The sequence below is a fragment of the Salvelinus sp. IW2-2015 genome, linkage group LG27 (genome assembly GCF_002910315.2).
Source record: "Salvelinus sp. IW2-2015 linkage group LG27, ASM291031v2, whole genome shotgun sequence".
Classification (NCBI taxonomy): Eukaryota; Metazoa; Chordata; class Actinopteri; order Salmoniformes; family Salmonidae; genus Salvelinus; species Salvelinus sp. IW2-2015.
In genome coordinates, this window is record NC_036867.1 from 25837182 (window position 1) to 25848892 (window position 11711).

At 43.4% G+C, this 11711-nt stretch overlaps 1 protein-coding gene across 1 annotated transcript in view; it reads left to right on the forward strand.

Moving 5' to 3' along the window:
• Positions 1-4994, forward strand: part of LOC111953206 (neuropilin-1a-like) — a 111228-nt gene extending 106234 nt beyond the window's left edge. Inside the window, 6 exon segments of the mRNA XM_023972327.2 lie at positions 515-562; positions 1946-2089; positions 2268-2545; positions 2806-2902; positions 3222-3275; positions 3582-4994. Coding sequence (XP_023828095.1) covers positions 515-562; positions 1946-2089; positions 2268-2545; positions 2806-2902; positions 3222-3275; positions 3582-3883 — 923 coding nt within the window. The 3' untranslated portion in view covers positions 3884-4994.
• The last annotated feature ends 6717 nt before the right edge of the window (positions 4995-11711 follow it).

The window sequence follows — 11711 nt, forward strand, 5'->3', positions numbered from 1 at the left end:
CTATATGTAGTGAAAGAGGGAGTGTGGAAGTGTTTGGTAGGAGTTAGAGATATAGGAGAGAGGGCATCTGTTTGAACCAGAATAAAGAATGAGGATGCTAATGTGTTTGACCCTTATCCTTCTGTCAGCAAGGCTCCTTTTTAACTATAGCCTTAACACAGCCGAGTGTCAGCAAAAGAGAGAAGCTAGCTAGGCTAACTGAGCTGCATTGTGTTCTTAGCTAGAGGAAGCTAGGCTAACTGTGCTACACTATTATGCGTTACCACTAGGCTAACTGTACTTTGTAACTCAGTTTGTTGATTATGGCGCTTGTAACATCAGGGTAGTGGGTTTGATTCCCGGGACCATCCATATGTAGAATGTTTGAACGCATGACTGTAAGACGCTTTGGATAAAAGCATCTGCTAAATGGCATATATATCTATATACAGTATATACTGTATATATTGTATATATCATTGTTATGTGTTATGGCTAGACTAACTGTCCTGCCACTGTGTTGTTGTTCTGACAGGTGGAACCACAGTGCCAGAGGGCAAGACAGAGGTGGACACCATCCCGGGTTAGGATCCATTGTATTATCAATGTACTGTATACAAGACTATTGTGACTGTATGTGTTTGAGTGGCTTTGAATGCATGTGTGAGGCATGTGAGGTTAATTTGTGCGTGGGTAGATATCGTTTTTTCCAGTAAACTATTTAAGAAAAATGTGTTCTCTAGTGTTCCTCAGAACTGTTGGGCTGCTCATTTTACGGGGAGCTTGTCAGTATCCCTGCTTCAGTCCTCCCTAGAATGGAAAAAACAAAAAGCCCTCTTAATTGGGAACGGAAACATTTGTCTCTGTGCCTGAAATGTGGTTCCACATGAGAATTCCATACTTTGTGTTTAATGGGTAAATATATTCTGSTGCCTGCAGAAACTAGTTAAAACCCAGAGATTATTAAAGGGAATATTGGCTCACATTTTTTATCCTTTGGTGAGCTGGGGCCTTCGTGCCCAACGTACACAGACACACAGGGTTTCTGAGGCATTGCTGACATCCTAAACATATCTCTGTTGTGCTGCTTCTTTGGAAGTCTCTTTCTTTATCCAATTTGATAACCAAACGAGGCTCCCCATCGCCCCATCGTATGTGTGTGTGTGTGTGTCCGTAGAGGGATTGCGTGTCAGGAATGCAAGTCCTTTTTATTAGCCATATCTGCCTTTAGAGTCCAACATGGTTCTGCTCTGCTCATTATAAAAGACCTCACACTGGGCTAACTAGTTGAATGGAATTACGTTGAACCAACCTAGAATAGACATTGACTTGACGTCTGTGCCCAATGGGCTCTCTCTCAGCAGGCTGCTGTAAAGGAAAACACACACACAAACTCTCTCTCTCTCTCTCTCCTCTCGCCTGCTATGTATCCCTTTACTGTCATTGTACACTTTTTTTAATGAACCCATATCACGTTCACAGACCCTTTTATTAAAATAGATGCTTAACTGGATTTATTCAATCTCCCTCCTTGCAAAGTCTGCATGGAGTCTCTTCACTCCTACCACCACCACCCTATTCTGTCAAGAATGTACCATCCTCTAATTCTCTCTCCCTTTCTCATAGTTTTTTGTATCTACCCTTTCCTCTGAAATTTGAGTTTCACAGTTCTCTGCTGCCCTCTAGTGGTTTACCTAAATAATCCACCTCCACAAGACTCACTGTATCTAGTCTAGTGGACCCTCAGGTCAACACAAATACTCTTGGAGTATATCTCTCAGTACCCTATTAAAACAATGGTCTATTTCAACCAGTCTGTGTTCTTACCCTGACCCCTGTCACACCACAGAATAATTATTTATTTTTTTGTCCAGGACAAGGCTTTATCTGTGTCCAGGAAACGACCTCTATTTATATGTATCTCTATGAGACACAACTGACCTATGATCTGTCCCCCTTTCTGCAGCGTTCCTGTGGTTTGCGTGTGACTTTGGCTGGGCCAATGACCCCTCGTTCTGCGGCTGGACCTCAGAGGACAGCGACTTCAGATGGCAGATACAGTCCAGCGGCACGCCCACGCTCAACACCGGACCCAACATGGACCACACAGGTACAGACACAACAACAACAGAAGCTAATGATAACAGTATACGTCATTTATGTCCAGTGTAAGAACTGTCAAAACCAAGGGTCGTCACTAGATGATTTGTTTCCCCACCACTACTTTAGATGTCATCACCTACCCCTTTTCTCATTGGCTATTCCAACTTTATAATTTCCCTCTTCAGGCGGATCCGGTAACTTCATCTACACCCTAGCGACGGGCTCCCAGGAAACGGAGGTTGCTAGGCTGGTCAGTCCGGTGGTGACAGTCGGTCAGTCTGACCTGTGCATGTCGTTCTGGTACCACATGTTCGGCTCGCACATTGGCACGTTGCACATCAAACAGAGGAAGGAGACGGTCGATGGCATGGCTGACATACTACTGTGGACCGTCAGCGGTCACCAGGGCAACCGCTGGAGAGAGGGACGCGTGCTGGTACCGCACTCCAGTAAACCCTATCAGGTATGGTATGGAGAGAGAGTCTCCATACACTGAACTATAAGCTTGGACAGATCAATGTAGCATAATATACATTAAAACTATGTGTGATGTGTATAAATACAATATGTTTGAATTGCAGAGCCAGTTTTGTCTGTTTGATTAGTGCTACTTGGTGATTGGCGTAGTGATAAAGTTAGAATTGTGAAATTAGTTGCTGAGAGGTTGCTCAAGGGTTGTTAAATACAGGTAAAAAATAATAATAATTGTTCTCTCTCTCCCAGATGGTGATTGAAGGGTTTGTGGAGAGGAAGAGTTGGGGTGACATTGCTGTGGATGATATCAAGATCCTGGACAATCTGAACATGGCTGACTGCAAGGGTGACTGTTACTTCGCTACATTGATCTTTTGAGCTGGATTTGAACCAATGACCTAAGGACACCAGTGTGTACAGGCCTGACCTTTAGCGCCAGTTTCCCAGACGCAGATTAAACTACGTTCTGGACAAAAAAATCTAACTCAATGGAGATTTGCTATTGAACATGCTTTTTTTGTCTGGGAAACACATGCTTTTTTTAATCTGTTTCTGGGAAACACTCCCTCTATGTCATGTTCAATGTAAAGAGTGATGATGATTTTTCTACTATTGTGCTGGAGGAAAGTGCCTTTGTAACTGACTCGTCCTATCGTTTTCAACAGATCCTGATGTTCCTACAGAGCCCATGCTGCCTGAAGACCGATTTAATGAAATGAGTATGTCACCATATTACATATTAATACAAAACGTCTATGGGGTTGAGTGCTGTAAATCAGAGTAACATACTTATGATGACATGTATTAGCAATACAGTAGATTTCACTAATACGTCTGCTCACCCTCTACCTCTCTCTCTTTACTCTGTAACACAAAGCTTAGGGATTCAGTGTTGGGAAAAATAATAACAAGCATTGTCCAAACATATGTAACAGCTATCTACAAAGCTGTAGATTTCCCTGAATACTGGGATGGTTGAAAATGAGATGAGGGTCTACTCACCCTCTTCTTCTTCTCTCCTGTAGTTGTGGACATCACAGACTTCCCTGACATGATGGAGAACAATGAGATCCTCAACGGTGTCAGTGGCGGGGCAGGCAACATGCTGCAGACACTGGACCCCATCCTCATCACCATCATCGCTATGAGTGCCCTGGGGGTCTTCCTGGGGGCCATCTGTGGGGTGGTCCTCTACTGTGCCTGCTCACATGGCCACATGTCAGATAGGAACTTATCCGCTCTGGAGAACTATAACTTTGAGCTTGTGGACGGAGTCAAGCTAAAGAAAGACAAACTCAACTCACAGAACTCATACACAGAGGCGTGAGCGGGAAGGGGGAAGTGAGATGTGTGTGTGGGGAGTGTAGCATGCCGTGAGTGTGCACAAGACTGTAGGCATAGCCAAGACTCAATGTGTGGCTGGGGCTAAAGGAACTGCTGGAGGCCTCTCATTGGAGGAGGCCCAGGTTCAGGAACCAATGGGAGGTTGTGATTGAGCCATTGCTTTTCTCAGGAGCTGCAGTAATGGGAACCTACCAGTAGGAGACACTGTGTACAAAATTAAATACAGGAGGAGAAAATATGTACAGATGATTAGATTATTATTTAAATTGTTCTATTTGATTTTCATTCATTTTTACAATCGGATGCTGGTGTTGAGACCAATTTAATTATCACAATGTTTAAAGTATTTATCATATTCTGTGAGGAAGAAACATTTTTGTTATTATAAATATTTTAAATCAAAGTAATTTTTGTGTTGAAGGAGAAGTATCAAAACCCAAAATTAACCATAACTGACAATGTTGTTGGTCATACTGCACCATGGTGGAGTAGCAGCAGGGTGTTCCCACTGACCTCTGCCCCTGTCTACAGGTGTGGGTCAGAGTTTAAAGGTAAAGGTTGCACCCCTTGGCAGTAGATGGTTCTGACAGTGCCTTTAATACATATTTGTTGGCTTCCTTGTTGATTTTGGAGTTTTTACATCTCTTACGTTCTGACAACGTTGTGACATCTGAAGCAGGGGCTTTAAATTAGCTAATAATCAAGTCTGCAAAACAGGATCCAATCCCTCCATGGCGCTTTTCTCTCTCTGTCCTAGAACCACATATAATTGTATATACGTTTTAATATATTTTAATTATTTTAAAGAAAAAAAATGAAAAAAAGCTGCAGTATCCCTTTTTACAATGGGTTGTGTGTTGTAAATACAATCATCTGCCTGTTGTTGTGAAGAGTGAAGTGTTTTGGTTTTATTGTTTCATTTCGAGCAAGCTCTGTGTGCTGTGTAAAGATAGGCCAGTGCACATTCAAAGAAGACATGTTCTTGTTTTCTAGATGCAATCCACTTCATGGCACCACGGGGAGGACGGAGAAGTTACTATAAACAGTTACTATAAACAGTAAAGGAAAAAATAAAAACCGTTGTATTCATGTTACTAACTTCTATACAATAATTAACATATGGCAGCCACACACCCCATATCCTTCTGTGGTCACAGGGTCTATCATCTCTCAAATCAACTGCAGCAGTGGAAGAAGATATGTATAAGGTCTGCCAGCATACCAAAAAAACAACTATTGCTTTAGCTACATGGGGTTGACCAGTGGCTAGTTATTTCCAGCTACATACATCTGTGGATTGTCATACAAAAAAGTGCTAATTTTTACGACCACGCACTTCGTTATCCAACATCTTAATCCTCACTAGTAAGATATACTGAGGGGTGGAGGATTGCATATAGTTGATATACCCCATGGTGCTATCGCATTCACACTGCAAGCTAGATGCTCATAATCATAACTATAACACAGTTTGCATTGTATTGTCACATACTGTACCCTACTACGGCCTAGTCGTGCCGTAAGGTTTATGTGTAACGTGTAGCAGCCATACGCTGTGATGTCAGGGCTGATTTCATTAGGAAGGGACGCTTGTACAGAGCTAAGGGGTTGAGTGATGTCATCAAGCATGGCGAATCAGGCCACTTGCCCTGTTGTCATTACCAAAGGATGATTGGATATCTCTTCTACCGGGGGAGGGGTTTGTTATCAACTCACTACTACCCATTTTCAACAAATGTTCACAGTAAATGGACTGGACTCCTGGCAAAGTCAAGAGGGGAAGGTGGGTTGACTGTAGAAACGATAATGTTCAATGGTTCATATTTTTTCAGCTGAAGTTGCATCAATGTGAACTCTGAAATCTCGAGTCTTAGATTTCAGACTCACTTTACCGATCAATCTAGCTATCAATCCTCCTAGAGTGTTTGGGATGGAGAAGTAAGGGGATCTGTATTAAGGACTTAGTAAGAGGCTCACAGTATCAGGTCTGAGGAGGACTTGACCATTGGAAATGTCCAGTGGATTTTCTACACCACAACCATCAGAGAGACATAATGATGTTGAACAGGAGGACATATGCTACATCTGTGTGCTATGTCGTGTGCTGTGGTGAACACATTCTCAGCTTGGGTTTTGTTCATTTCAGGTTTGATTTCCCACTTTGCAATGCTTACCGTTTTGTGCATTCAGCTTCGAGGACAGTAGCCTCAGTCTGGTAACTAGAGAAAATGGATACTGTAGCGTGGAAACTAAAAATAAACAATGTTGCACTGATAAATATATTCAATAAGGTTGTCATTTGTAAACAAAAACAAAAACAGAAAAAAACTGTGTTCATTTTCTTTCTTATTTTTATAGTTTCAGATTATGTGATATAATTCTGAAATGTACAAATTATTGAGATGTTTTCATTATTGAAAAAGGTACACACATTTCCTATAGTAATGTATCCATTTACCTGAATTATTATTGCTTCGTTTTGTACTGTCATTAACATTTTGTGCAACTTCTTTTTACAAAAAAACGTGTATTTTCAATACTGCTTCTACTATATAATTAATTCTGTAATTTGCTGTTGTAGGAAAAGATGAATAAACAGCAAGGCCTTAAAAAAACTGAACAGAACATTTGTGTTGGTATTGTAGGGTTGTGGTTTAAACGACTGTTATTTAAGTTGAACATGCTGGTGGTTTGGGTGTGGGCTACTGTGATGGTGTGTCGATAAGAACACAGGAGGAGGAGGTACTATCACCCGGTTTATTTGGAAGGAATGGAAAGGGTGATTTATTTTACAAGGTTCTGGATGGTTGCTCTACAAACAAGCGAAAGAACATACACTGTAGTCACTAACTAATAGAATACAGGTAAACCCAAATGTATACTACGTTATTTACAGTGCCTTGCAAAAGTATTCATCCCCCTTGGCTTTTTCCTATTTTGTTGCATTACAACCTGTAATTGAACAGATTTATATTTGGAGGTCATGTAATGGACATTACACAAAATAGTCTAAATTGGTTGAAGTGAAATTTAAAAAATAACTTGTTTCAAAAAATTTAAAAGAGAAAATTGGTGTGTGCATATGTATCCACCCCCTTTGCGCTATGAAGCCCCTAAATAAGATCTGGTGCAACCAACTACCTTCAGAAGTCACATAATTAGTTAAATAAAGTCCACCTTTGTGCATTCTAAGTGTCACATGATCTGTCATACGATCTCAGTATATATACACACACCTGTTCTGAAAGGCCCCAGAGTCTGCAACACCACTAAGCAAGGGGCACCACCAAGCAAGCAGCACCATGAAGACTAAGGAGCTCTCCAAACAGGTCAGGGATCAGGGTTGGGTTATAAAAAAATATCCGAAACTTTGAACATCCCACGGAGCACCATTAAATCCATTATTAAATAATGGAAAGAATATGGCACCACAACAAACCTGCCAAGAGAGGGCCGCCCACCAAAACTCACAGACCAGGCAAGGATGGACCCTGAAGGAGCTGCAAAGCTCCACAGCGGAGATTGGAGTATCTGTCCATAGGACTACTTTAAGCCGTACACTGCACAGAGCTGGGCTTTACGGAAGAGTGGCAAGAAAAAAGCCATTGCTTAAAGAAAAAAATAAGCAAACACGTTTGGCATGTGTGAGACTCCCCAAACATATGGAAGAAGGTACTCTGGTCAGATGAGACTAAAATGTAGCTTTTTGGCCATCAAGGAAAGCGCTATGTCTGGTGCAAACCCCACACCTCCCACCACCCCGAGAACAACATCCCCAGTGAAGCATAGTGGTGGCAGCATCATGCTGTGGGGATGTTTTTCATCGGGCAGGGACTGGGAAACTGGTCAGAATGGATGGAATGATGGATGGCGCTAAATACAGAAATTATTGAGAGAAACCTGTTTCAGTCTTCCAGAGATTTGAGACTGGGAAGGAGGTTAACCATCCAGCAGGACAATGACCCTAAGCATACTGCTAAAGCAACACTCGAGTAGTTTAAGGGGAAACATTCGAATGTCTTGGAATGGCCTAGTCAAAGCCCAGACCTCAATCCAATTGAGAATCTGTGGTATGACTTAACCAGCGAAACCCATCCAACTTGAAGGAGCTGAAGCAGTTTTGCCTTGAAGAATGGGCAAAAATCTCAGTGGCTAGATGTGCCAAGCTTATGCCCCAAGAGACTTGCAACTGTAATTGCTGCAAAAGGTGGCTCTACAAAGTATTGACTTTGGGGGGGTGAATAGTAATGCATGCTCAAGTTCTGTTTTTTTGTCTTATTTCTTGTTTGTTTCACAATAAAAAATATTTTGCATCTTCAAAGTGGTAGGCATGAGAAATGTTGTGTAAATCAAATGATACAAACCCCCKAAAAATCTATTTTAATTCCAGGTTGTAAGGCAACAAAATAGGAAAAATGCCAAGGGGGTGAATACTTTTGCAAGCCACTATACACTCCCCTACGTATGCATTTGGATAGTGATTCTAAAATAAAAAATGTGTCTCTATACTCCAGCATTTTGGATTTGAGATCAAAATGTTTCGTATGACAGTACATAACGTCACGTTTTCTCATGCATACAGTGCCTTCGGAAAGTATTCATACCCCTTGACTTTTTCCACATTTTGCTGTGTTACAGCCTGAATTTAAAATAGATTAAATAGATTAGATTCCTTGTCCAGAGCCTCCAGCTAGGGTTCCTAGTCCAGAGCCTCCAGCTAGGGTTCCCAGCCCAGAGCCTCCTGCGAGGGTTCCCAGTCCAGAGCCTCCAGCGAGGGTTCCTAGTCCAGAGCCTCCTGCGAGGGTTCCCAGTCCAGAGCCTCCTGCGAGGGTTCCCTGTCCGGAGCCTCCAATGAAGATCCACGGTCCGGAGTCCCCAGCGACGTTCCACGGTACGGAGATTCCGGCGACGATCCACTGTCCGGAATCCCCGGCGACGATACTTGGAGCGACCTCGTTACATATACAAATAATTACCTATCCCAGCATATTGAAATAAGACAGTAACTTTATACCAGTTGCCAACTTGCCAACAACATAAAACTCATCTTCAGACGCACTTTAATCTCGATGGGCAAACAAGCCTATATTTGATGTTACAATTTATACCACGGCAGGCAGTAGTACTATAAAAGGGTACCTTACCTTTAGTAGACGTATCATACGGCGTGGCCTACATCACAAGGCGCAGACAGTGAGGATGGTCAGTTTTACGAGGATATGTTTGGCAGCATGAGTGAAGGATGCTTTGTTGTGAAATAGGAAGCCGATTCTAGATTTAATTTAGGATTGGAGATGCTAAATGTGAGTCTGGAAGGAGAATTTACAGTCTAACTAGACACCTAGATATTTGTAGTTGTCCATATATTCTAAGTCAGAACCGTCCAGAGTAGTGATGCTGGACGGGCAGCAGGTGCGGGCAGCGACCGGTTGAAGAGCATGCATTTAGTTGTACTTGCATTTAAGAGCAGTTGGAGGCCACGGAAGGAGAGTTGTATGGCATTGAAGCTCGTCTGGAGGTTAGTTAACACAGTGTCCAAAMAAGGGCCAGAAGTATACAGAATGGTGTCGTCTGCGTAGAGGTGGATCAGAGAATCACCAGCAGCAAGAGCGACATCATTGATGTATACAGAGAAGAGAGTCGGCCCGAGAATTGAACCCTGTGGCACCCCCATAGAGACAGCCAGAGGTCTGGACAACAGGCCCTCCAGTTTGACACACTGAACTCTATCAGAGAAGTAGTTGGTGAACCAGGCGAGGCAGTCATTTGAAAAACCAAGGCTGTTTGTCAATCACCACATTCTTATCGGCAGACTAGAGTCAAAAGCCTTGGCCAGGTCGATGAATACGACTGCATTCTCAATTATTGTGGATTTATTGGTGGTGACAGTGTTTCCTAGCTTCAGTGCAGTGGGCAGCTGGGAGAAGGTGCTCTTATTCTCCATGGACTTTACAGTGTCCCAGAACTTATTTGAGTTTGTGCTACAGGATGAAAATTTCTGTTTGAAAAAGCTAGCCTTAGCTTTCCTAACTGCCTGTGTGTATTGGTTCCTAACCTCCCTGAAAAGTTGCATATCACGGGGGCTATTCGATGCTAATGCAGTACGCCACAGGATGTTTTTGTGCTGGTCAAGGGCTGACAGGTCTGGAGTGAACCAAGGGCTATATCTGTTCCTGGTTCAATCCCATCCTCTACTGATGGGATGAGGTCAATATCATTCCAGGATACCCCGGCCAAGTCGATTAGAAAGGCCTGCTCGCCTTTCTGTTTTAGAGAGCGTTTCACAGTGATGAGGGGTGGTCGTTCGACCGCAGACCCATTACGGATGCAAGTAATGAGGCAGTGATCGCTGAGATCTTGGTTGAAAACAGCAGAGGTGTATTTGGAGGGTGAGTTGGTTAGGAGGATATCTTTGAGGGTGCCCGTGTTTACGGCTTTGGGGTTGTACCTGGTAGGTTCATTGATCATTTCTGTCAGATTGAGGGCATCAAGCTTAGATTGTAGGATGGCCGGGGTGTTAAGCATGTCCCGGTTTAGGTCACCTAGCAGCACGAGCTCTGAAGATAGATGGGGGGGCAATCAATTCACATATGGTGTCCAGGGCACAGCTGGGGGCAGAGGGTGGTCTATTGCAAGCGGCAACGGTGAGAGACTTGTTTCTGGAAAGGTGGATTTTTAAAAGTAGAYGCTCGAATTGTTTGGGTACAGACCTGGATAGTAAGACAGAACTCTACAGGCTATCTCTGCAGTAGATTGCAACACCGCCCCCTTTGGCAGTTCTATCTTGGCTGGAAAATGTTATAGTTAGGGATGGAAATTTCAGGGTTTTTGGTGGTCTTCCTAAGCCAGGATTCAGACACGGCTAAGACATTCGGGTTGGCAGAGTGTGCTAAAGCAGTGAATAAAACAAACTTAGGGAGGAAGCTTCTAATGTTAACATTAGTGTTAACCAAGGCAATTACGGTTACAGAAGTCATCAAAAGAGAGTGCCGGGGGAATAGGAGTGGAGCCATAGCACTGCAGGGCCTGGATTCACCTCTACATCACCAGAGGACCAGAGGAGGAGTAGGAGAAGGGTACGGCTAAAAGCTATAAGAACTGGTCGTCTAGTACGTTCGGAACAGAGAGTAAAAGGAGCAGGTTTCTGGGCACGATAGAATAGATTCAAGGCATAATGTACAGACAAAGGTATGGTAGGATGTGAGTACATTGGAGGTAAACCTAGGCATTGAGTAATGATGAGAGAGATATTGTCTTTAGAAACGTTTAAACCAGGTGATGTCACCTGTGGGAGGTGGAACTAAATGGTTTGTTAAGGCATATTGAGCAGGGCTAGAGGCTCTACAGTGAAATAAGACAATAATCACTAACCAGGACAGTAATGGACAAGGCATATTGATATTAGGGAGAGGCATGCGTAGCCGAGTGTTCCAGTGAGTGGTTGGGCTGGCTGGAGACACGGCGATTCAGACAGCTAGCAGGCCGGGACTAGCAAGCTAGCAGAAGGGCCTTAGAGGGATGTCGCAACTGAGGAAAGTCTGTTTCAGCCTCCTCGTGCGGTGACGTCAATAGACCAGTCGTGATGGATTAGTAGGGTTCCGATTAGCAGAGGGGTCCAAGTCCAATTGGCAAAATAGGTATAGTGGCCCGATGGATCTAGTCAGCTAACAGTCCAATATGCTCTAGACAGCTAGCGGGCCGCGACTAGCAGGCTAGCAGATGGGCATTCGGGGGACGTCGCGAGGTAGGAGCCAGTTGAGTACCCCCTTGAGCAGATTACGTCGGTAGTCCAGTCGTGAAGGATCGGCGGG